General features: G+C 41.1%; 1 protein-coding gene across 4 annotated transcripts in view; it reads left to right on the top strand.

The window, feature by feature from the left end:
* pde4ba (phosphodiesterase 4B, cAMP-specific a) overlaps positions 1 to 25836 on the top strand; it is a 671909-nt gene that overhangs the window by 624464 nt on the left and 21609 nt on the right. For all 4 annotated transcript variants that reach the window (XM_078218430.1, XM_078218431.1, XM_078218432.1 and 1 more), the window contains 2 exons: positions 11464 to 11557; positions 23350 to 23528. In XM_078218430.1, the coding sequence (XP_078074556.1) occupies positions 11464 to 11557; positions 23350 to 23528 (273 nt within the window). The remainder of the gene's footprint in view (positions 1 to 11463; positions 11558 to 23349; positions 23529 to 25836) is intronic.

Consider the following 25836-nt stretch of genomic DNA (forward strand, 5'->3'; position numbering starts at 1 on the left):
TGATTCCAAGGTGAACCCAGGGGCGTAGCCAGGTTCTAAAGTTAGGGGGAGCGAGCACATAAAAAAGGCGCCCGTGTGATTCTGCACCAAACTGCGGGAGGTTTTTAATTCATAAATCAACATTTATTTATCTGCTGCTTTAATTGCCTGAGGGAATGAAATGTAAATATCGATGTGCTGCCAGTGTTTTGGGGACATTCCAGCTGGCTTTAGGGGAGGTGGCTGGGGGTTTCTGCCCGATGAAGAGGGTCTGAGCTGCATGAGGAGCGCTCCACCAATGACCCTCAATCCATGTCCTGGGAGCCCAGTGGGACGGGCATTCAGGAGAGAGACGGAGAGGGATGTCAACTGCGGAGTTAGCGAAAGGAATAGAAAAGGTTTTGGCCTCAGGCTGTTGTAGTGATTCATGCAGGGCAGAGACTACAATAGTTTGTACATCAGGTGTTGTGAAAGATGAACAAAAACACACTGAGCTCATCCCGGGAATTTCCAGAGCAGGTGGAGTCCCGATCTCTTCAAACTTGGAAAAAGTATTTATGGCAAACTCCACTTTATCCAATACATTTCACCGATTTTTAATAAATCCCTGAAATCGGCCCTTTCAATAATTTGAAACGAAAAAACAATCCATTCCTTTGGCCCAAAGACCATTTCCACCCCAAAAGCTGTCGTCCACATAGTTAGATTTCAATGAGATGTATATTCTATTCATCACCTAATAACCTTTCTCCATGAACTGGTGGTAATTCTGTGAGAATGTCAAGTGGAGGAGACTGTTTTAGATAGGATCTCTGATAAGTTATTAAATATAATTTTGAACCTGTCTCTTTTAACTCCGTTCCCACACTGTAGGTCGCTGTTGGGAAGGGAAGTACTTTCATTGTAATGTAACCTCCCGTTCAGATCCCCTGGATCTAATTTCACTCACGCTGATAGCATTCATCAGCAAAATGCTGATAAAACAAAATATGCAACTTAAGCCTGATCATAACTGGGCTGTTGAGAGTGTTGAGGAGGAAAGTGAAGGATTACCTGGAGCCTAGCAGCACACATCGCAGATCTGAGGGGCCCGAGAGGAACACCCTGTTGAAAAGGGGTGTTCTTTTGAAGAATGTGCTCAGGGGGAGCGGTCGCTCCCCCTGCACCCCCTCTAGCTACGCCACTGGGTGAACCATTCCTACAGAGTGGACACTTTGCTTTTTTTGTATCTTAATCGGACAGTTTATAGGCTTTTGGAATGCCATCTATCAGGTTGACCTGATAGAAAACCACATAGTCACACTTGCCTCTTTTTCACCCCTGTTGCTTCACCCAGTCAGTTACTTGCAGCATAATGATACAATGCTGCATATGTGTCCTCTCCATTCTGTTCCAATCCTTGTGTGTACCATAAACTTCAGCAGAGGCCTTCATCTTCTGGCCCTGCCCACAGTGGGATTTGTTACAGGCGGGATGGTAAATATGATAGACAAGGCGAAGGTCCGTTGACCTCGGGTGGGGATTTCTGGGCCCAGGATGGGCAGGACAAGTGTGTACTTGTTAAATCCCACACACTGTTTTTATAATGAGCACAACAACAAAGCTGCCAACTCAGTGCAGTACTGAGGGAATGCTGCACTATCAGAAATGCCATCTTTCAGTTGAGACATTAAACCAAAGCTCGGGCTGCCCTCTCAGGTTTTCACATAATAGTGCTCGCTGAGAAGCTCTCCTGAAATTACAGCCAAATTTTCAAGTGCAGCAGGAAACAAAGCTTTTTTTATTGCATTTATTTTTAACGTTTTTTTAAAAACACTCGTGCTAAGACCTGTACCGTATTTCTATAGTCTGGGAAGGGTTTTTATTTTAACTTTAAAAGTCAGTTACCTGGGAGGTTCCCCCTCATTGTTCCACTGGAGCAAGCAGAGAGGGAGTGATTGGAGGCAGGAGTGCTGGTGAGAGATTGATTGAATTATTTATTTATTTAATTAGTCAGTTCGTGTGCGTTTTTTTTTGGCCTTTACTTTTGTAGTAGTATTTTTCTTAAGTTTAAAGTGAAAACTGGAAGTGAGTTGCTAAGGAGTCTGGGAAGGGTTTTTTAAGCGCGCAAAGTATAAAAGGTAGGCTGCAGTATACAGCGGGCAGCGTCGGGAGCGGGCAGGGGAGTGTGTGGGAAGCAGAGTGTGAGCTATAAGGGCTTTGGCTCACAGGGCTTCGGGGGACAGGGCGAGCAGGGGTGAGTTTAATTCATTTTTGCTGTTTCTACCTGGTACTGGCAAGGTATCTAGAGGGGATGGGTGTGCAGGCAGTGCTATGTTCCTCTTGCACTATGTTTGAGGTGAGGGACGACGACAGTGTCCCTGCTGATTACATCTGTGGGAAGTGCACCCATCTGCAGCTCCTCCAAAACCGTGTTAGGGAACTGGAGCTGGAGTTGGATGAACTTAGGATCATTAGGGACGCAGAGGTGGCCATAGACAGAAGCTTTAGGGATACAGTTACTCCGAGGAATGAAAACAGATGGGTGACGGTGAGAGGGGCTGGGAGGAAGCTGTCCGTGCAGGGATCCCCTGTGGTCGTTCCCCTTAGCAACAAGTATTCCGCTTTGGATACGGTTGAGGGGGATGACATACCAGTGGTGAGCCGCAGTGAGAGGATCTCCAGCACTGTGTCCGTCTCTGTGGCTCGGGAGGGTAAGGGGCAGAGCGGGAGGGCAATAGTTATTGGGGACTCGTTAGTTAGAGGGATAGATAGGAGGTTCTGTGGCAGCAAAAGAGACTCACGGATGGTATGTTGCCTACCGGATGCCAAGGTCCGTGACGTCTCGGACTGTGTTTTCCGGATTCTGAAGGGGGAGGGGAAACAGTCACAAGTCGTGGTACACATTGGTACCAACGACATAGGTAAGAGAAGGGACGGGGATTTAAAACAGGAATTTCGGGAGCTGGGCTGGAAGCTGAAAGCCAAGACAAAACATGTGGTCATCTCTGGTACGTTGCCGGTGCCACGTGATAGCAAGTTGAGGAACAGGGAGAGAGTGCAATTAAACATGTGGTTGCAGGGATGGTGTAGGAGGGAGGGTTTCAGATACGTGGATAATTGGAACACATTCTGGGGAAGGTGGGACCTGTACAAACAGGACGGGGTGCACCTGAACCAGAGGGGCACCAATATCCTGGGAGGGAAATTTGATACGGCTCTTCAGGGGGGTTTAAACTAATTTGTCTGGGGAGTGGGAAAAGGAGTTGTAGTCCAGAAGTCAGTGTTGAGGGTGGTGAGGTATTGGGGAAGATATCAAGGCCAAGGGTGGGTACCGGTAGACAGGAAGGTGGGTTGAAGTGTGTCTACTTCAATGCAAGGAGCATCCGGAACAAGGTAGATGAACTTGGGGCGTGGATTGGTACTTGGGACTATGATGTTGTGGCCATTACGGAGACGTGGGTAGAACAAGGACAGGAATGGTTGTTGGACGTTCCGGGGTATAGATGTTTCAGTAAGTGTAGGGAAACTGGTAAAAGAGGTGGAGGAGTAGCATTGTTAATCAAGGATAGTTTAACGGCTGCGGAAAGGCACTTCGAGGGGGATCTGCACACTGAGGTAATATGGGCTGAGGTTAGAAATAGGAAAGGAGCAGTCACATTGTTAGGAGTTTACTATAGGCCCCCAAATAGTAATAGAGATGTGGAGGAAGAAATTGCTAAGCAGATTATGGATATGTGTGGGGGTCACAGGGTAGTTGTCATGAGGGACTTTAACTTTCCAAATATTGATTGGAACCTTTGTAGGTCAAATAGTTCGGATGGGGCAGTTTTTGTGCAGTGTGTGCAGGAGGGTTTCCTGACACAATATGTGGATAGGTCGACAAGAGGTGAGGCCACATTGGATTTGGTACTGGGAAATGAACCGGGCCAAGTGTTAGATTCGGTGGTGGGAGAGCACTTTGGAGATAGTGACAACAATTCAGTGTCTTTTGTTATTGCAATGGTGAGGGATAGGGCCGTACGGCAGGGCAAGGTTTACAATTGGGGGAGAGGTAATTATGATGCGATTAGGCAAGAATTAGGGGGCATAAGTTGGGAACAGAAACTGTCAGAGAAAGGCACTAATGAAAAGTGGAACTTTTCCAAGGAACAAATACTGGGTGTCCTTGATAGGTATGTCCCTGTCAGGCAGGGAGGAAATGGCCGAGTGAGGGAACCATGGTTCACGAAAGAGGTGGAATGTCTTGTGAAAAAGAAGAGGGAAGCTTATGTAGGGATGAGGAAAGAAGGTTCAGATGGCTCGATTGAGGGTTACAAGTTAGCAAGGAACGAGCTGAAAAAGGGGCTTAGGAGAGCTAGGAGGGGACATGAGAAGTCCTTGGTGGGTCGGATCAAGGAAAACCCCAAGGCTTTTTACTCTTATGTGAGGAATAAAAGAATGACCAGGGTGAGGTTAGGGCCGGTCAAGGACAGTAGTGGGAACTTGTGTATGGAGTCAGTAGAGATAGGAGAGGTGATGAATGAATACTTTTCTTCAGTGTTCACCAAGGAGAGGGGCCATGTTTTTAAGGAAGAGAAGGTGTTACAGGCTAATAGGCTGGAGGAAATAGATGTTCGGAGGGAGGATGTCCTGGCAGTTTTAAATAAACTGAAGGTCGATAAGTCCCCTGGGCCTGATGAAATATATCCTAGGATTCTTTGGGAGGCAAGGGATGAGATTGCAGAGCCTTTGGCTTTGATCTTTGGGTCCTCACTGTCCACGGGGATGGTGCCAGAGGACTGGAGACTGGCGAATGTTGTTCCTCTGTTTAAGAAAGGGAATAGAAATGACCCTGGTAATTATAGGCCGGTTAGTCTTACTTCGGTGGTTGGTAAATTGATGGAAAAGGTCCTTAGGGATGGGATTTACGACCATTTAGAAAGATGCGGAATAATCCGGGATAGTCAGCACGGTTTCGTGAAGGGCAAGTCGTGCCTCACAAATTTGATTGAATTTTTTGAGGAGGTAACTAAGTGTGTTGATGAAGGTAGGGCAGTTGATGTCATATACATGGATTTTAGTAAGGCGTTTGATAAGTTCCCCCATGGTCGGCTTATGATGAAAGTGAGGAGGTGTGGGATAGAGGGAAAGTTGGCCGATTGGATAGATAACTGGCTGTCTGATCGAAGACAGAGGGTGGTGGTGGATGGAAAATTTTCGGATTGGAGGCAGGTTGCTAGTGGAGTGCCACAGGGATCAGTGCTTGGTCCTCTGCTCTTTGTGATTTTTATTAATGACTTAGAGGAGGGGGCTGAAGGGTGGATCAGTAAATTTGCTGATGACACCAAGATTGGTGGAGTAGTGGATGAGTTGGAGGGCTGTTGTAAGCTGCAAAGAGACATAGATAGGATGCAAAGCTGGGCTGAAAAATGGCAAATGGAGTTTAACCCTGATAAATGTGAGGTGATTCATTTTGGTAGGACTAATTTAAATGTGGATTACAGGGTCAAAGGTAGGGTTCTGAAGACTGTGGAGGAACAGAGAGATCTTGGGGTCCATATCCACAGATCTCTAAAGGTTGCCACTCAAGTGGATAGAGCTGTGAAGAAGGTCTATAGTGTGTTAGCTTTTATTAACAGGGGGTTGGAGTTTAAGAGCCGTGGGGTTATGCTGCAACTGTACAGGACCTTGGTGAGACCACATTTGGAATATTGTGTGCAGTTCTGGTCACCTCACTTTAAGAAGGATGTGGAAGCGCTGGAAAGGGTGCAGAGGAGATTTACCAGGATGCTGCTTGGTTTGGAGGGTAGGTCTTATGAGGAAAGGTTGAGGGAGCTAGGGCTGTTCTCTCTGGAGCGGAGGAGGCTGAGGGGAGACTTAATAGAGGTTTATAAAATGATGAAGGGGATAGATAGAGTGAACGTTCAAAGACTATTTCCTCGGGTGGATGGAGCTATTACAAGGGGGCATAACTATAGGGTTCATGGTGGGAGATATAGGAAGGATATCAGATGTAGGTTCTTTACGCAGAGAGTGGTTGGGGTGTGGAATGGACTGCCTGCAGTGATAGTGGAGTCAGACACTTTAGGAACATTTAAGCGGTTATTGGATAGGCACATGGAGCACACCAGGATGATAGGGAGTGGGATAGCTTGATCTTGGTTTCAGATAAAGCTCGGCACAACATCGTGGGCCGAAGGGCCTGTTCTGTGCTGTACTGTTCTATGTTCTATGTTCTATCCATTTAAATAGATTTTTAAGGCACAAGTCACATTAAAAATTGAAAAGCTTCCCCGATTACAATTTCTTAAATGATTGTTGAACAAGTTAAAACCTGAATCTTCATACAACTTAAAGTATATTTGGCACTTTCACTGATTGTTCATGCTGACTTTACATCTACTTTATGTTCAAACATATTCAGATGCACAGGGATTTTGCATGTAATTAGACATTGGCAGAATGTATCTAGTGACAAGAAAGAGGGAATATTAGGGCATTGTGATGGAAGTTCTCTTGATAATAAATTCATGGAGTTTGTATTGGGAAATATCAAGGAATTTCTATCCCCCGGAATACTTCTAATGTAAATAAGAGACCATGCTAAATTCAAGCATGTGGAGTTAACCAGCAATTGTCCATTATTTGGTAACTAACGTGTTGTATGTATGTGAAGGAAAGTAACCTTCTGTCAGCAGTTTGTTGATTCTGCAGGAGGTCTCAGCAAAGATGAGGTAAATGTGCCAGTAGTCCAGATGTTACAGGTCATTCCCCATTATGGTGAAGGAAAAATACTACTGCAATTACTCTCCAGTAAACTGTAGGGGCTAGAGATTAATCCATAAAAGAGAAATCATATATGGCAGATTTAGTAAGAGGCTGCATGACCCAGCGTGGTACTGGGCCATATTGTAATGTCCTGGGTTCACCTGTACTGAATTAGCTGATCACAGCCAGGGAATATCCAGTAATTCACGCTGGAAGGTACAGCCATTGGGTGAGGGCAAGATTGTGCATTTCTTTGATTTCCCACTACAGTTAAATACGTTGCTGACATTTATTGTCTAGATTAAACATGAAAAATGAATGCCTACCTATATTGCCAAAGAGGCTTTTATTTAAAATTATAAAATGCATAAGGTTAATGTATTGGAATAGAGTGGGGACACAAGTTTAATTTCACCTGCTTTCTCACCACATGTATTCTAGTGTGATTATAGTAGATGGGTAAACAGGTGAAAGGGAATAAACATTAACATTTCAGCCTAGAGTGAACCCTAGCAAAGTGACAGAAGTGGAATGGAGTGGGACTGGTGTCAAATGATGTGAGAGCCTAAACATGACGTTCCCCACAACATAATACTTGAATATTCAGAACATGTAATCTTGTGACTGTAACTGCAGCAACTGTCCACTCCGAGAAGGAACCCTTAAACTGGCGAATTCATGTTTTCTGCACATCAAGAAAATAGTCTGTCAGGCGGTTTAGTTATCCAGACTACACAAAATTTAAACCTGCTCATTTAACCTTTAATGCATGCAAGCTGGGCAATAGGTTTAGGTTGCAGGCGAGCCCTGAGATTGAGCACATTTGCCTCACTCAAGGTGGGCTTGTTGTCATAACCTCTTGATATGCTCGTCTGTGTCTTCATTCACCACAGTTTCCTGGACCATGGGAAATGGTGAATTTGTTGATACCTCCTTCACTGCACTTGAATCTCATTCCTGCTCCTTTAATATGTTGTGCAGGTTAGGATCTGTGATGCTGCCAAATTAAGTGAGGCTAATTCCACAACATGAGGAATCTTCATGTAATGCAAAACTCCTTCCAGTAGAAACAGATTTACAGGGAATAAAATTGAACATGAATTTTATATTAAAAAAACAATGAAGTATTAAATATCATTGGCTTGAAATCAAGGTGCATCAAATCACTCACAGTATTGATTAAAAACAACATTCATATATCGCTTTGAATTTACTCATTTAGCATACTGCAACATAATAGGATGTACTGCACACAGTGTGAAGAATACATTATGTAAGATATACTAATATGATTTGAATAGGAGATCCCCTGCAAAACATATTCTGACATTTTTTAAATAAACCTTGATTTTAACATGAACATAAGGCAACATTCTTTAACAATAGTAAGGTCAACTTTTGAACAGTCTGAAGTAACTGTGTCTTTGTAACACCCTTATATTAGCCTAAGCCAATATATGAGAAATACGTTACACAAGCAAGTACTCGTTTAAGATGAATAGCTGGATCGATCAAATTGAGGGGCTTAGTGCAGCGAAAACAATCAAATTTGAAATATACAGACAGAAAGGTGTCAGGTTTAATCTCAAGTCTGTATTCGGTTAATTGGGGGAGTCACAGGATTAGGGAAGAGAAAAAATATACCTGGGTACCCTCATCATTGATCATTATCAAACGATCCCTTGCTGTGAAGCCACATGTGGAGGATGCCAGGTGAGGTATCTATCTCAGCTGTGATGCAGCAGACAATTAAGTAATCTTCTGGCTTCACAGTTTTAAGCTCACAAATAAAGAACAGTCACTTGGACAAAATCTAAGAGTCAAACCCATGGAGCGCTATTCCATCATTAAAAGAGGAAGAAAAATTAAAGGGATCACTAATGTAATTTTTGCTTCATATTTTAATTGGAAGTCAGATAAATCAATAAAGACATAAGGAAGGCATTTTTGAAGAAGGCAAAGGGGTACAGGCTGTTTTATATGATCATGACAGTTATTCTTTTGCTAATGCTGAGGCAAAGACGAGTTATATTTGCACATAAAATGGTTTAGAAACCAGGCAGCTCCATTGTTCACTGGTAATAAAACATGGAGAGGGAATTCTTGTAGTAACTAGCTGGAGGAATGTCATGTGATGTGGTTGCTATGGAGCTGTACTGTTCATTTCATGGTGCTGCTTGAAGTTCAGTCTCAAGATTCTCTGGGGCTCCTTGCTGCAGTTGTCCCCCCATGTTCTAATCTCTTTATCAGCAGTGCAGAAAAAGCTAGGTGATGTCACTGCAGCTGAGCTGAAAGCCAATCAGATAAAGGGTGAATAGCATTTCTATGCAGGCACTGTGCTTCATCTCAGAATTAAAGGGGAAATGCTGAGGAAAATGCAGAGGTGAAAAGTAATTACAGACACCATAACATTAGTCAAGCTTTGAACATTATTCACTGTGCCTCTGTTAATATTGGGCCTTTCCCCATCTTCTAAGGAATGCAATCTTTCTTTGAACACATTGATGAAAAAAGATTGTAATCTGTTTCTAATTGGGAAGTCTGTCTCACGCAGCAGTACAGCTAGAATAAGGTGCAGAATGCAGTAACATACCTAATCCATTTTAGTTATAAAATTATTCATATTAGACAATTGTATTTAAATTGTAAAATATGTATACACACAATCAAGGAATAAAGCATTTCTGTCTCTGAGAAAAGTCAGTTGTTTAAATTTATTATGTTAACTCTTCAGAGAGAAAAGTGATCAGCATAAATGATCCTTAATTTGTTTTGTTTTTCAACATCTACAAGGCAAAAAAAATTAAACTTCACAGAATGGCTCTGAAGATTATTGTAAATCATCTTCCAAACCACTTTTGTTTCTCACTCACTTTGTGCAATAGAGAGGGCAGATAATGCATTAGCTCATAATTCTAGATGTTCCTGATAATATGATTTTACTAAATGTGTTGAAAGTTTCTGGCAATGGTGTAGGCGGGTGCTAAAAGCAGATTATATTCTCTGATGAAACGGGGACACCATCTGTAGTTAATTTACATAAATATGCACAGGGCATCCTCCATTTTCTGTCACTTCCCACATCAGTTGAAATGATGTCGACAATGTAAGCTTGCAGACAAAAGATTTTTTTTTGCCCCTATAGATGAGACTAATCTGAAGTAGCACCCCACCCCCATCCCCAGCCATCCAAGAAGCCAGAGCTATTCATAATTCATAAGTGCTGTGAACTGCACACACTTGTATGGTTTCTGGCTCCATGTGACCCCTGATTTCATTATCTCAATTCTATCAGTGCAAACGCGCAGATACTATCCAAGGATATATTGCATAGACTGGATTTTCGCATACAGTGAAAGGACACTGTGATTTTTATATTGGAGATAAATTTACTTCAAATGTTAAAGCTGCTAATGAAACATCTACACCTTTTGATTTTTACTACTGAAATTGTGCGTGTGGAATTGTCCAGCTAGATTGCTTCTTTTGTACACGGCTGTTGTTGCTCCTGTTGTCAAGTGGGCCAAAATGCCTGAAGCAAACTATTTGTTGTCTGTTTCTTGGGGTTATATTAAGGTGAGTAGATTTATCTCAAAATTACAGGTGCATGTGAATCCTTGTTTTTGTTGTGAGATATGTGGTTGTAAGTTCAAATGCAGAAACCTTTGTATCAACAACATGTTTTCATAAATTGACAATTGACTTAAATATATGTGTGCATATATCTTGCTTTTTAAAATTTAAATGGGTGTCTGTAAAGTTGGGATGTCGCAAATAAAATGTTATCTCTTAAGAGAAAAGGAGGCATCAAGAGATGAGCAAAGATGGACTGATCAGGGAACCCCAGCAAACATCATAATTTTAATTTAAAACTTCTTAGTAAGACAATGCACTATTAGAACTAACGGTGTGACATAGAGGAGGGGAGACTTTTTTTTCTATTACTATTAAACTTCCTGTGCCATAAATAATGTATCTTTATAATATCAGTTGTGAGACGAGTATTACCAATTCACAACTCCCTTTCAGATGCATATTTTAAATTGCCAGAACTTTCAGATTTTGTTTTTTCATAGACCAGTTTTGAATCTAATCAGATTCAGAAAAAAAAGGAGAAAAAAGATATCCTGCAAAGTTCATTATGCATACTTCAAATCAAAATCAATCCATCTTTTGAAGTAGAGGGCGGTGGATTCTAAAATTAAACAGCTGTATGATCTGAATGAATTTATTAAAATTTTAAATCCATACTTCTTCAACCAAAATTTTATATAAATCTTAAAATATAAAATGTAAACACTTTGTCCTGTCATTCCTTGCCTTTGTTAAAATTAATTCAGTAGACCAATATGGTTACATAATTAGAATCTCACTGCTTTATTGTGTAGTAAATGTTTCTTTATGAAAGTCAAATGCAACTCATTCTCCACTATAAACTATTTTATATTCATATTGAATATTTAACTGTTAATGAAACTGTCTGATAATTATTAAATGACAAAAATTTTTAAAAAATGAAACTTGATGTGTTTTGGAATATCAGCTTTTTTCTTGTTAAGTCTCTAGGTTTACACTGAGCGTAGTTAAACTCTGTGAATGTTTTGAAATGTGACAATAAACAGGAGATTTCACAATTCCTTCCATACGTACTTTCCATGTTCAATCGATTTAGCAATGAGAAAATGTGATTCAAAAGCAACATGGAATGGTTTACAAGAAAGTGGGTACTGATTCCTGTGTTTGTCTTGTCAACAGTTCAAAAGAATGCTGAATCGTGAGCTCACCCATCTCTCGGAGATGAGCCGCTCTGGTAACCAAGTCTCCGAGTTCATTTCCAACACCTTTTTAGGTGAGTCTATCTAGTAAGCCACCTTTCCATTACACCACCTGAAGAGAACACAATATAAAAATAGTAGCAATACCAATATTCATAAAGATTAAGAGTTTTTTTTAAATAATTAATATATAGAAGTTTTTTTTATTGCTACAACATATAGCTCTGGATAGCACCATCATTTCCGTGGTTTCAAGATTTCTCAATTCCTGTAAATGGTTGATGCCTTATGTGTAATAGCCTTTTCTAAGAAGATCCTTGAGACCCAGCAAATTTTGGAATTATACTGAAAGCTGAATCATTGCTAGTTTATTTTTTTAATAAGTTTTATTGCTGGGTCCATCGCCACAGTTACACCCTAAAAAGCCCTATTCACAAAAGAAAAAAGCGAGCATGAAGTTCTGGCATAGTGGACACCCAAGAACAAAGAGCAGCAGCAGATTATGTTCCATTATCTCGAAATATACAACCTGATGTTCAGTAATCAGAAACCAGGTAACCCCCCCACGTGGAGGAATTATCAAAAACAGGGTTCCCTCTAAAACTACAAACAGACATCACACACTGATTGTTATTTTCTTTATCTAAAATACTGTTTTGACAATTTTCTTTCTGAACTTTCCTCTTTTAGTCTTCGTGATCAACAAATATGGCATCCTGTAGAGCATTCCACGTCTCTTGTGTTGAAATCAAGACTGATTACACTATCTATTACACTAACGCTCAAAACTTAGTACTGCTCATCTTCCTTTCCCCTTGTTATGTTGGTAATTTTCAACATCATTGCCTTGTTACACAGGACCCCATCCCTTTACAGACCCTGCTGATTTTCATTCCAGTGGTAATACAAGAGGCAGACAATCCACTCTGCCAAGTTTCCACCCAGACCACTACGTTGAAATTCATCAAAGTCCAAAGATGTGCGGGTTAGGTTGATTGGCCAGGTTAAAAATTGTCCCTGAGATGTGTAGTTAGAGGGATTAGCGGGTAGATATGTGGGGGTGGGGCCTGGGTGGGATTGTGGTCGGTGCAGACTCGATGGGCCGAATGGCCTCCTTCTGCACTGTAGGGTTTCTATGATTCTATGATCACCACAACCTTTTACAGTTCAAGCCTGGAATAATCTAATCATTGCTTCTTGATTATCTAGTCTTTTCTGAGCTGATCTTTTTGGCTGAGAAGTTAAACCAAGGTACTGCCTGCTGCTCAGCTAAATGTAAAACATCCCAAGGCACTATTTGAAGAAAAGCAGGGAGTTCTGACATTTTCCTGGCTAACATTCCACTTTCAACAAACACCACCAGGAACAAAAACAGATTATCTTGTCATGTATTCATATGCTGCTTGTGGAATCCTCTCATGTGGAATTGGATGAAACCTTTGGTACACATTAACAGCGAGGGTACTTCAAAAGCATTACCCATAAAAGCATTTTGGCATACTTTAAAGACATGATTAGTTGTTGCACAAATAGAAGTTTTTTTTTACTCTAACCCTGGCTCTATCATGTAGAATGAGCATTGGCTATTGTCAACAAACAGAAAGTGAGTGGCCCAGAACAACATTGACTGCGACCTGGAAACAGTTCTCTAGGAAATAAGCAAACCAGAGATACCAAGGAATGGAGAAAAATAAGTGTGTGCGCAGACCCAAAATTATAAGAAAAACTGATATATTTAACAACTTATCACATTCTGTGCTGTTTTCTGCCATTAAAATATTGAGCATCGCAAACTATCATTTTTGGAATTATGGTGAGAATTTTAATCTCTGGATAGGAATTGTTTAAGGAAGTGAGAGCAGCAACTAGTGGACCAGCCTAATGAACATACCACTGCTGACTGGAAGGGGAAGGTCTACATTTTCCTTGTGATTCTCAGAAGAGCACTCTTGTCATCCTGGCCCTACAAGAGGAAGTTTTAAACTTACCTATTTAGGTCTGAAAAATCAAGCATTTTCAAATTGAAACAGAGCAGATATTTTAGCCATTCCATTTTAACTGCCCACCTATGTGGTTGCCTGCTTGGCTTTCACCAGCAAAGAGGAGGAAAAATTTCAGCCTTTGCAGAATGTAAACGGATTACATTATATTGGCATATAATTCCCTCAAGGCTATCCGCAGCTCATCACCATGATTTCATAAGGGGAGCCTCCTGTAAAGATACAGCAAGAGAACAGAAGTTGAGAAGAAATCTTGGTCCTTTAAGAAAGCAAACGTTAGTGCTGGAAAGGTTATGAAATGCATTTAACAGTTTCTGAGTTGGGTTACATACCAGGGTGGTACTGATAAACATTGGATTTCATATTACTCTCTTATTTTTCTATGATTTTGTCCTGAATGTATCCACTCTTGTTTTTCTGTGTCCTGCCAAAGTCATTCTGCAGGACAGTACCAAAGTTTAATAGAGTGCAGAAGGAACTTGTATATATGTAACAACTAATCACATCATGACCTGGGCAACAGCTTTTGGATGTCCTCAAGTTTACCAAGGGTAGAATGTGGGAGCTTAGTCACTACCAGCTAGATGTTTTTAATCCTGTGCAAACAAATTCACGTTCAGTTCTGAAGTACACAAAGGCATTTTCAGCTCCAGACCTTGCAATAGAGAACAGAATAGAGTATTTCCACATCCTTTTTCAACTTAAAGTAATTCTACTCTTTATAATATGTAATATATAATTAAAATTAACCAACATGGTAATATTCTGCCAAAGGTTCGTATGAAAAAGGCATAGGTCAAATATTCACCATAGAGGTGGGAATCTCAAGTTGGGAAGTATCCTGACCCAGCAGACCCATCTCCATGGAAACCACGATATTTGCTCTGGGGAACGGGGGAGTTTTTGAGACAGGCATACTGCCTCTGGAGGCAGGTCCTGGACCACCATAGGCAACTGCCGAGGCAGACTGATTAGCAAGTTCTCTGAGACTTCAGCCCAGTTGCACAAAAGACTGTAAATCTTTTAGCCCTCATCATTCATTCCCCACCCACCCTGCTACCTCCATACTGCTGCACATCACCCATGCCACCTCCTTACCCTACTCATAACCCACCATGCCACTTCCAAAGTATCTCACCCGGTGTCCACAATGGGCAGACTTCAGGGACCATGTAGAGATGGAAAAAAAGATCTAACAATCTAAGCAAGAGCTCTCACTCATGCACACTTGATACTGAAAAATATAATTCATAAAACCCATACAAAAATGTAAATCTCCCCAAGTGATCAATCTGTTGTAAAAATATTCAAACCTCTATTCACAAAACATACCAAAGTCATCTAATTCTATAATAGCCTCTTAAAACTACCAATCAAATATGAACTCAACTCCCCTGCTGAGATAAGTAGTTTTGGAGTATTTGAAACACAGACAACATTCATAATGGGATCATCTGCAATCAAGTCCAATAAAGCCCTTGGTAAACCTTAACAATTAAGTTGATTGGAACTATAGGAACAGGTGGCTATGTTTTTCCAAACTACGCCAGATGGGCTGTCAATCAATGCAGTCGATGTCTGTTTTTATGCTTTAATAAATAGCTGCCGCCTTCATTTTTTCATTTTTAAAATGTTGGGGATTTAAGTAACTTCAGAATATGACTCATAAACATATCTTATCCACATTTCACAAGCATTTACACCTCCTTCATAAATTTGTGACTCCCAAGTTGTGGGTTAAGGTGCTTGGAACATCAAAAATGGGGACTGTCTGAATTCTGCACTAATTTAAAATGCGCTGCTGAGTGGTGTTTCCCACCTGAGTGATTCATATTTTGTTCCCTTCCCCCACTGGCAGGAATGCAATCTGCCAGAGATGAAGGTGGCAATTCCACATCTGGGTCCCACCAACCATTTTTGATGGCCTCTGGATTGGCTCAATGCTGGGAAAATCCAGCCCCAAGGGCCCAATTTTACCATTTTGATTCTAAGTGCTGGGCGGACTTGAAACTGGGAGTGTTTCAGATCCGATGTTTAGACCCGCTCTGAGGTGCCCCATACACACTGCCTACAAAAATATCAGCGAGTCCGAATTGCGCTGCACAAGCCTGTGGGTGGGGCTTAACGCGCCCGAAAGCCTGCAGCTCTGATCGCTGCCTCCAACTGCGCACGTGCAGAAACAAACGATAGAATGCTGCTCCCCTGCCATATCCCCCCTGGGCTGGATAATGCCTCCCCTGGCCCCCAGAGACATTGCCCTCCCCACCCACAACATTACTGACTTCCTTATCCCCCTGCCACCCAGACCAATCGCAGGCCCCTTCTCCCGCGCCCCCCACCGATCTCAGGCAGAGTGGCAGCGGACCCCCCTTACACCCCCATTGATCTCAGGCAGAATGGCAGCAGACCCCCCTTCCCTCCCCCACCGATCTCAGGCAGAGTGGCAGTGGACTCCCCCCCACCCCCCCCATCGGGCCCCATATCTTTGCAATATTTTATGTTGGTAAAAGGTTAATTTCCCTTGCCTTACTTATCCTGAAATGGTGGCATCTGCTGTAATATTTTTCCTGGGTACCTTTTTCGTATTTTCTCTATTGCCCATTCTTCATGTGCAAGCCTGGATGGTAAGTGACCAATTTAACAATCAGATCAGATCAGATCAGACCTGGTCCTATCTTCATCTGACACCCACAAATATTCATTAAAGTAAAGGGAAGAAGAAAGACAAGAGATCAAGAGCAGAAACATTGGCTGAATATTTCTCTTCTTGGTGCAGCAGCAATGAGGCCGATTATACGTTACCGCCCTAAAGAAGGAATATAAATTTTATTCATATATCACCTTACCACATCTCTCAGAAATCACCCCAAACATTCCACATCCTACATTTTATACTGAATGACGTTCACTGATGTTGTGTAGCCAAACGTCCTAATTAAGATAAATTCATTGCAGGGTAGGGTTCAAATTTGGGCCTCTTCTGATCAGTGTGATTCAGTGCCACACTAAACCATTGAGAGTAAGTCACATAATATTTTTATTTTTTACTAAGAATACAAAATTGTAGTAAAAATCTAATATAAGCACGCTTATAAAATGTTGGGGTGAATTTTGTGGAGTGGGCAGAAATGCCACCGACAGGCAGGAAGTAACCCTGCTTTGGCGGCTGGCAAGAGCTGGGTGGCATTTGTCGGCAGTGACTAATTAGGCTGCTGTTCAATTCAGGACACAGCCTGTCCCCAAGTGCTACTGGTGCAATCGGAGAGCGAGCAACTCAACAGCCTCAACAATGCCACAGCAAGTGTCCAACACTGAGACTGAAGCTCACTAATGCCCCTTAGGGAAGGAAATCTGCCGTCTTTACCTGGTTTGGCCTACATGTGACTCCAGAGCCACAACAATGTGGTTGATTCTCAACTGAGGGATGGGCAATAAATGCTGGCCAGCCAGCGACACCCATATCCAATGAATAGAAAAAAGGAAGAGGGTGCCTCAATGATGTGATGCACTTGAAGAGGAATACTGTTCCGGGAAGCCAGGGCCAAGCATTGAGGCCCTGGCAGTCCGGGGTGGGAAGGGAGGGGTACAGGGAAAATATTTGTGGTGGAGACTTCTGTGAAGAGACATCCCATCCCTAGATCCCACTGGGATGCTGCCAGGTTACGCTTGGCGGTTTCCCCACTTTGCAGCAGGTGCGATGTGGGCAAAATGCCTGCGGATTCAGATGCTCCGGCAGTCAGCAAATCCACCAACTTTCAAGCCACTGGTAATATAGGTGGGAAGACATCAGGTACACCTCCCACCCCAGCACCCTATCATTTTGCCAGCCTGTCTGCCTCCTAGCCCATTGTTAAAGGATTGGATAATTTTGCTAATTATTTAATTCTCACCCACATTTTCCATCTGTGTAAGACATTGGACATGGAGTAAATCAAACCTGTTCATGAAGCAATAGCTTAACATGGTGCATTGTACTTCATATGGCACATCTTTGCAGCACACACAGGTGTTCAAAGGTACCTTGTTTAACATAAAAAGTGAAGACACAAGACTTGCTGGAAATCAGTCTTTTCCCCTTTTAGCTATCCAAGCACATACTACACTAAGTTATAGAATAGTTGATTAGCATCAATAGTATTGACAACCCCTCACTAATGGATTTTTGCATGTATTGTTTTGCTGCTGCACTTCATTTACCTTTGTGAAGCGATTTACTTGACAGGCTAGCGGGAAAATAGTTCAATTTCCTTAAAATCTCTGTGAAAGTGCGAACACCTAATTTGAGTTTAAGTCTTCCTTTAGCCATCCCAAATCTGTTAATCCCTGTCAAAGTGCTCCTAGAGGCTTCCTTTTTGATGCATTTATTGACCAGCATAACATCAATTAATTGGTTCTTATTGCCTCCGGAGTTGCTATTTCTAAGTACTACCAAGTGACACTTGTAAAATATACGTGCTCATATGTGGGACAAAAGATCGGATCATAATTTTTTCTCCAAAAATATACTTTATTCATAAAATTTATAGAAGTACATTTCATGATAGTTCAATGTTGGCATTACCCAAGTGCAAAACGGAGCAGTTTCTATTGGTAAAGTATGTGATAATCTGAGGTGCTCACTACACATAATTCCAGCTTATATTTACAATATTCATTTCATGTCAAACTCCTCACAGCCTGAAGGGTTTATCATGGTGTCCAACCCCTCAGTATAATATGGCGGAAATGAAAATATGATCATAATGTCCCCATTGTTACTCAATGTCCAGGCATGTATGGGAAAATAGACACTTGGCCAGAGGGAGCTTCCTTGCACCAACCTTCCTTGCACCAACAAGGAATCAATGCTTTGGCACAGAACAGAAATTTAGCAGAAAAAGGACGAGGGAAAAAAAAGAGATCTTTAACCATATATTCATAAAGGTTTTACTATAAGTTTGGAAATACATATTTTTGAATAGAACTAGTTTGCCTGATATATTAAAGGTGCTAAAGAATTATTGGATAAATACCAAGAAAGTCTTATGAAATGGTTTGATCCTGAACTCCATAAGTTAGAAATTTGCAGTAGTCAAAATGAGTAATATTGCTTGATAAAAAGAATAGTGTTAATGGATGTAATGATTGCTGCAGGAACACCATGGGGCAGCTCTTTAGGAAACCTAGGTAGCACATACAAAAATGTGTGTCATGGTTTGAATTGGATCATTGTGTAACAGAAAATAAAATGCTTCTTCTGACTTGGCTTCATCCAGAGTAGTGAATACCACAATGCCAACCCCATTCATCTCTTTTTCAACATTTTCCTTTTTGTCCCATGAGGGAGATGTCTGTTTCAGCAGTATAATTCCAGAAGTAGCAACAGTACTAGGGTACCAAACCCGTTAATGATTTCTCAAATGTGTGCTGAGATATTGAGCTTCAACAGGCAAATGAACATGAAGGCCATCACAACCCAGCATTAATCTATTCTGTATGACATCTGTACACCTTTCATCAGGTGATGAGCAGAAATTACGGTTGAGTTTTTTTTCCTTCACCAGCATCATTGAAGCCATTATACCACTGCCCCAATATCTGTCCTTACTAAAATATAATATCAGAAATATGCAATAAGTCTACCCGCATCTGTTGTGAGAGAAATGGAATTAATTTTTCAGGGTCAATTACATTTTATCGCAACTCTGATGAAAGGTCATTGACTTGAAATGTTAATTTAGTTTTATTCTCCACAGATGCTGTCAGACCAGTCCGTTATTGTGGGCTTATCTTAGGATTTGTTGGCTTCTTACTCGAGAAGAGATCTTACTGGAGGCGATAGTCTTTTGTTCAATAACATTTATTTACATGCTAACAATTTAAGAAGGTTAAATAAGACCAATACATAGATGGAGCCACTCTCTGAGATACTTCACACTCTTCTCTGCTCAGTGAGTCACTTTGGATGAGCTCCTTTCACACATGCTCAGTAGCTTTCATTAGAGTTGACTCTTTAGTCTGCAACCAGTTGAGTATTTCCAACATTTCCTCTTTTGTTTCAGGTTTCCAGTAACCACAGTATTAATGTTTAACTTACCCTCACCTCTCCATCTGTGTGCTGAGATCAGCTAGCTTAGCAGAGGCCACGGGCTGTTATGTTCTGTATGCCCTTTCAGTTCTGCTTGTGGAGTATATAAATTACATTGCTCCTGTTTATGGTGCTCTGCATTGTCACAGTTTCAAGATTGAGGTGTATTTTTTTAAATTACCAATATTTTCACAGTGGACTTTTGTACTATTTATTTCATGCCTACTGAGGCCAAATCTGTCTTATGCTAGGAAGCCATGATGTGTACATGTATTAGATTCACATTCCTGCAAAGGGGAAGAACTCTAAATCCATGACTTAATACCCTACCAGCAAATCTAATGTATGATAGCTCATCTTGTATATATTTTACATTAAATCCATCCCTCAAAGGAGTGACAGATGGCTTACCAGAAACAGATATTCTACCCATAGATCTATTTCCTTGTTTCCATGGAAAACAGGATGCAGTGATTCTTGTTTCATCTGAGAAACTCCAAATCTTCCTTTTGTAGAAACTTACTGTTCTTGATTTTTTTGAAAACCTATTCACTGATCGTCAAGCTAAGTACCCCTTACAGGAGGATATAGATGGGCTGATCAGTGACAATGGAATTCAATCCGGATTAGTGTGAGGTGATGCACTTAGGTAGGACAAACAAGGCAAGGGAATACATGATGAATGGCAGGGTCCTAGGAAGCACTGAGAATCAGAGGGACATTGGTGTGTATGTACACTAATCCCTAAAGGTAGCAGGACATGTGGATAAAGTGGTTAAGAAGGCATATGGTATATTTGCCTTTATTAGCCAAAGCATAGATTTTAAGAGCAGGGAGGTTATTCTGGAACTATATAAAATGTTGGCTAGGCCACAGCTAGAGTTTTGTGTGCAGTTCTGGAAGTCATATTATATGAGGGCTATGATAGCATTGGAAAGGGAGCAGAGGAGATTTATCAGAATGTTGCCTGGGCTAATGACTTTTAGTTATGAAGAGAGGTTGGATAGTCTGGGGGTGTTTTCCCTGAAGCAGAGGAGACTGAGGGGGACATGATTGAGATGTATAAAATTATGAGGGGCATAGATAGACAGGAAGAAACTTCTCCCTTTCGTGGAGGGATCAATGACTTGGGGGCATAGATTTAAGGTAATTGGCAGGAGATTTAGAGGAGATGTGAGGAAAAAAGGAAAAACTTTTCCACCCAAAGGGTAGTGGGAACCTGGTACTCACTGCCTGAAAGGGTGGTGGAGGCAGAGACCCTCAGAACACTTAAGAAGTATTAAGGTATGCACTTGCGATGCCAAGGCATACAAAGCTATGAGTCAAGTGCTGAAAAATGGGATTAAAATAGTCAGATAGCTTGTTTTTGACCAACACAGACTCGATAGGCCAAAGGGCCCTTTTCTGTGATGTATACCTCTATCACAATGACACTCAGCTATAGCTTGGCAGATTACCAGTTAATACATATTGTAAATCTGAATTTCTTTCTCTGCCCCAATTTGTTCCCCACTGGAATATGCCCTGGGGCTTCCCTCCTATTTTCATTGTTCAATGTCTGCTTACTGAGTTGTATCTGATTGGTATAGGTCAAGCTTGGCGCTGCCATAATTTAGTCAATTCAACTGTAGATTTATAAGTGTTCTCATTTGAAGATGATGAAGTACTACTGAGGCAATGCCATTAACCTTTCTTGCTGCTGCTTGCCAAGATCAGCACCCAATTTGATATGACAGCCCTGAGTAGGGAACTCCTCTGTGTAATCCACTGATAGTGTGTACTGGAGAGAAAAAAACATCCACTAATGTCAGTTTGACATGATGTTTCTGAATAGTGTCTTTGTGATGTGCTGCTTAGATGCAACCTAGTTCAGCTTAATTACTTTCTGTTGGAAGGGACTATTAAGTTAAGCGGGATTGTAGATAGAACCTATGAATTCCGATGCATAAATCATTCTGGTTGATTAAACACCACGTAGTCCAAGAATATAATAATCTGTCATTTTAAGTAATAGATGAAAAACAGCAGCTGGGTGTCACCAATACAATATGTGTCTGAAACTGGTGGGCTCTGGTGCTGAATGTAAGATTTATCCAGACTCGGTAGATGTATTCAGTATTAAAAAGAGGTTATTGAATTTAATATGTAACTGTAATAAATTAAATGGTTCTCCTCAAGAACACAGTAAAGAAAAACATCAGAAGAGGAGATCTCGATTTAATTAATAAGCCTGATACATTGCCTAGTCCACATGATGCCATTCAGAATGTTAATGGGCATTTGTAGCTATAGCATAATATCCCTTTACTGCCTTGCCTTAGGAAATAGTCTTTTTTTATTTTTTTCACATCAGATACATCACAAAATTTTCAGCTGTAAGTAAATTGTGTTCCATTTTGGGATAGAAATGCCTGAAACGATGTTGACAGTGAGGTTACAATGTCATATTATTAGTATTTACTTTATAGAAGTCAGTTATTGCACAGTAGAGAAGATAAGATGTTCTAATCGGAACCAACCTGACAACAAAACTGTTGATTTTCTTAAAATTTGTTGAATACTGATAAGTCATTTAAGAGAAGTTATAATAAAGAACTGTGATATCCATTTTGTGGAATTACCTTTCTTTTTCCTTTTTATGCTCTGAAAATGCTAGGCAGGCGAGAATGTAGCCCTTGTAGGTGCTGATATTCCTCCAACACTTTGATTGATTGGCTATAGGTAACATCATTGTCCTGCTGCATCCTGCCATCTCTAATGTTCACATATTTTTGAACAGGAGAGGTACTAGATAATGTGCAGGGGTGGGAATCTTTGCTGATTTTTGCTTTGTAGCCCATGTTAACATCCTAATGCTGTCCTGCCTGAAATCACAAGGCGAAAACAGTGGACTGAACTGTAATGCACCAAAACTTGAATAGCTTGCTGAGAGTGAGGAGTGACTTCAAGCAAAACAACAATGAGCAGTTGGTACCCATGAACACTAACACAAGTGTGGACCACTACCTTAAGCAGGGAATATTTGAAAAGCTTTTTCAAAATGTCATTGGGATTGTCTCACCCAAAATATTGATTTTTAGAAGGAAAGAAATGGGCTTGCATTTATATAGCACCATCATGATCTCAGGAAAGGCCAGTGGTTTACATCAACTAAATGTTTTTGAAGCTTTAATATAATAAACAAAACTGTCAATGAGGCACAGCAAAGTCCCACAAACAGCAATGTTATAATGTTGATTTTAGGTGGGATGAATAATATGCTTCATGACGACTTCCTGTCTGAGGTCCTGCCCGCCCCACTGTAAAATTGCCTCTGGGTTGGGGCAGGCGGGTTCCTGGAGAGAATTCTATCCATGCAATTTTATGCACCTCCCCACCTCAAAACCCATCAGTGGGACAGTTAAATTCTGGCCTAGGTGTGGTATAAAATGGGCAGCCAATCTGTCACCATCCCTTATGCCACCCTGGCAAAATTACATTCAGAATATCTAAATTTTCTTATTATATCCATGCTTATCCTGGATCATAGAGTCATAGAGGTGTATCGCACAGAAAAAGGCCCTTCAGTCCAACATGTCTATGCCAGTTAATGACAAACCACCCAACTATTTTATTCCCATTTTTCAGCATTTGGCACCACTTCATATTTTTGTTTCCAGTGCAGCTTGAAAATTTGTCTCAACTTATATTCTTCACCTCTTGCAACATTTGGCTTCTGAAAGAAATGTTGCAGGCATCTTTTATATTTTGAATCCCTAATTTAAGCCAAAGTGTCTAATTCTCTATTCTCTCTTGATAGACAAGCAGAATGATGTGGAGATGCCCTCCCCCACACAGAAGGACAGAGACAAGAAGAAAAAGCAACAACTCATGACACAGATCAGTGGAGTAAAAAAATTGATGCACAGTTCCAGCCTCTCTCACTCCAGCATCCCCCGATTTGCTGTCAAAACTGACTTGGAAGAGTATCTTTCCAAGGTACAAAGCAAACCACTGTAATTATACAATATTGGACCAAGCCATTTAGTCCTTGGAGACTGTTCTGCCCACCATTCAATGAGATACTGGCTGATCTGGGCGGCACGGTGGCAAAGTGGCTAGCACTGCTGCCTCACAGCGCCAGGGACCCTGGTTCGATTCCCAGCTTGGGTCACTGTCTGTTTGGAGTTTGCACGTTCTCCCCATGTCTGCGTGGGTTTCCTCCGGGTGCTCCAGTTTCCTCCCACAGTCCGAAAGACGTGCTGGTTAGGTGCATTGACCCAAACAGGCGCCGGAGTGTGGTAACTGGGGGAATTTCACAGTAACTTCATTGCAGTGTTAATGTAAGCCTTACTTGTGACTAATAAATAAACTTTAAAACTTTGATCTGTCACCCAAGTCCATATCTTATAGTTGTTAACTGAAATCTATCAATCTTAGTTTTAAAATTAGCAATTGACTTTGCATTAAGTGCCATTCACAAGAGAGTTCCAAACTTCAATGCCCTTTCCTCACAACACACCTGAAAGCTGATTCTAATATTTAGGCTATGCCCAATACTCCCAGCCCTAGATTCCCCAACCAGCAGAAATAGTTATCTCTATCTATCCAACCAGTTGCTTATAATTTATTGAAAACTTTGATTAAATCACCCCCTAAATTTTTAATTCCAAATTAATCTTGCCTTGCAATTTAACCCTTGAAGTACAGATATCATGCTAGTAAATCTACACTGTACTTTCTTCAAGAACAATTTATCTTTCCTAAGGTGTGGTGCCCAGAACTGAACACAGTATTCCAGATGTGGTCTGACCAGGGCTTTTGTATAACTGAAACATAACTTTGAACCCCCTCTATTTTAATAATTTAGATCTGATGGCCAGCATTCCATTAGCCCTTCTGATCATTTTTGTACTTGTCCATCACATTTTAATGATCTATGTGCATGGACTCTTCTGTTGAGCCTCCAGTCTTTGTAGCTTTCCACCATTTAGCAAATTCTTCAAAGTAGATGACCTCAGCCTTGTCTATGCTGAAATTCATTTGCCATAGTTTAGCTCATTTTCTTAATCTATCGGCATCTCTTTATAATTCTGTGTCTCCATCTATGCTGTTGTTAAAATGCTATCTGTATTAGCATTATCAGCAAACTTGGGTTTCTGGCTCTGTCTCCAAGTCATTTTCTGCTCTAATGTTTAAAAACAAGTTTCTTTTACTCTAATGTTTCTCCATTCCTTGGACTCATGCATGGGTGGTTAGTGTTCCCTTAGTACCCTACCCAAGTTAGCAATCTTCACATGGAAGCACAGTAGGTATCAGCAAACTATTTGTTATGGTAGTGCTTTTCAGCTGTCCTGACCAAACAGCAGCTGTCACTGGGTAGCAATCAGGAGTGGCAATCCTGGCTGAAATTTTCTCCTTTTATCCCAAGGTTCAGAAACTAACAGTAACGTTCTAGCAACGCATTATTTCAGATTAAATGAATTAGCAAGAACTGAATCAAACCTGGAGATTTACTGCTCTGTTTGGCTCTATTTCACAATGGTTAATGATTTTACTAACAATTGACAAAGAGAAAATGGGCTCTGTTACAAAGTCTCACAATGAAAGTATCAGGACAGTTGTTGCTCATGCAGATGATGTGACAATATATTAATTTTATATTTTGTGGGATGTGGGCACCTCTGGCCAGGCCAGCATTTGTTGCTCATCCCTAATTGCCTATGCGAAGGTGATGGTGTGCTGCCCCCTTGAACCATGATAGTCCCTGTGTTGTAGGAACACCGAACACCCACAGTGCAAGTAGGGAGGGGGTGCCAAGATTTTGTCCCAGCGACAAGCTACCCTTGTTTGTCTAGGTCAGAAGTCACATGGGTTTGCAAACAAATAGATAACAAATGTACTTCAATAAAGAGAAAGCACGCCCCACTGTCAGTCTTGTGGCCTCAATCAGTCTGAATGTTTCTTTATGTTGATCCAGCAAAAATGTTCACTTCTAATGCACTTTAGAAATCTCTTTTAACTTTTACCCTTCATCCTCTGAAGCTCAAGCAGAGCACAAGGATGGGTGTGGAAGGCCAACAGATATAGATGACCCAACGTAAAATAAGAACCCTACAAAATCCACTTTTTGGCACCGAATTTGTTTTTTAAAAATCTCTGACAAAATCAGAATGAGAATGGGCTTGGCTGTGATTTTGAGATTGCTATGATATTGATATTTAAAGGGAAGTCAGTAAATCAGAGACATTTTCTTGCAAGGGTGTAAAATGGGGCTGGGTGGTGACCGTGTGCCCTGAACAATTTA

The sequence above is a fragment of the Mustelus asterias genome, chromosome 8, assembly GCF_964213995.1.
Source record: "Mustelus asterias chromosome 8, sMusAst1.hap1.1, whole genome shotgun sequence".
Classification (NCBI taxonomy): Eukaryota; Metazoa; Chordata; class Chondrichthyes; order Carcharhiniformes; family Triakidae; genus Mustelus; species Mustelus asterias.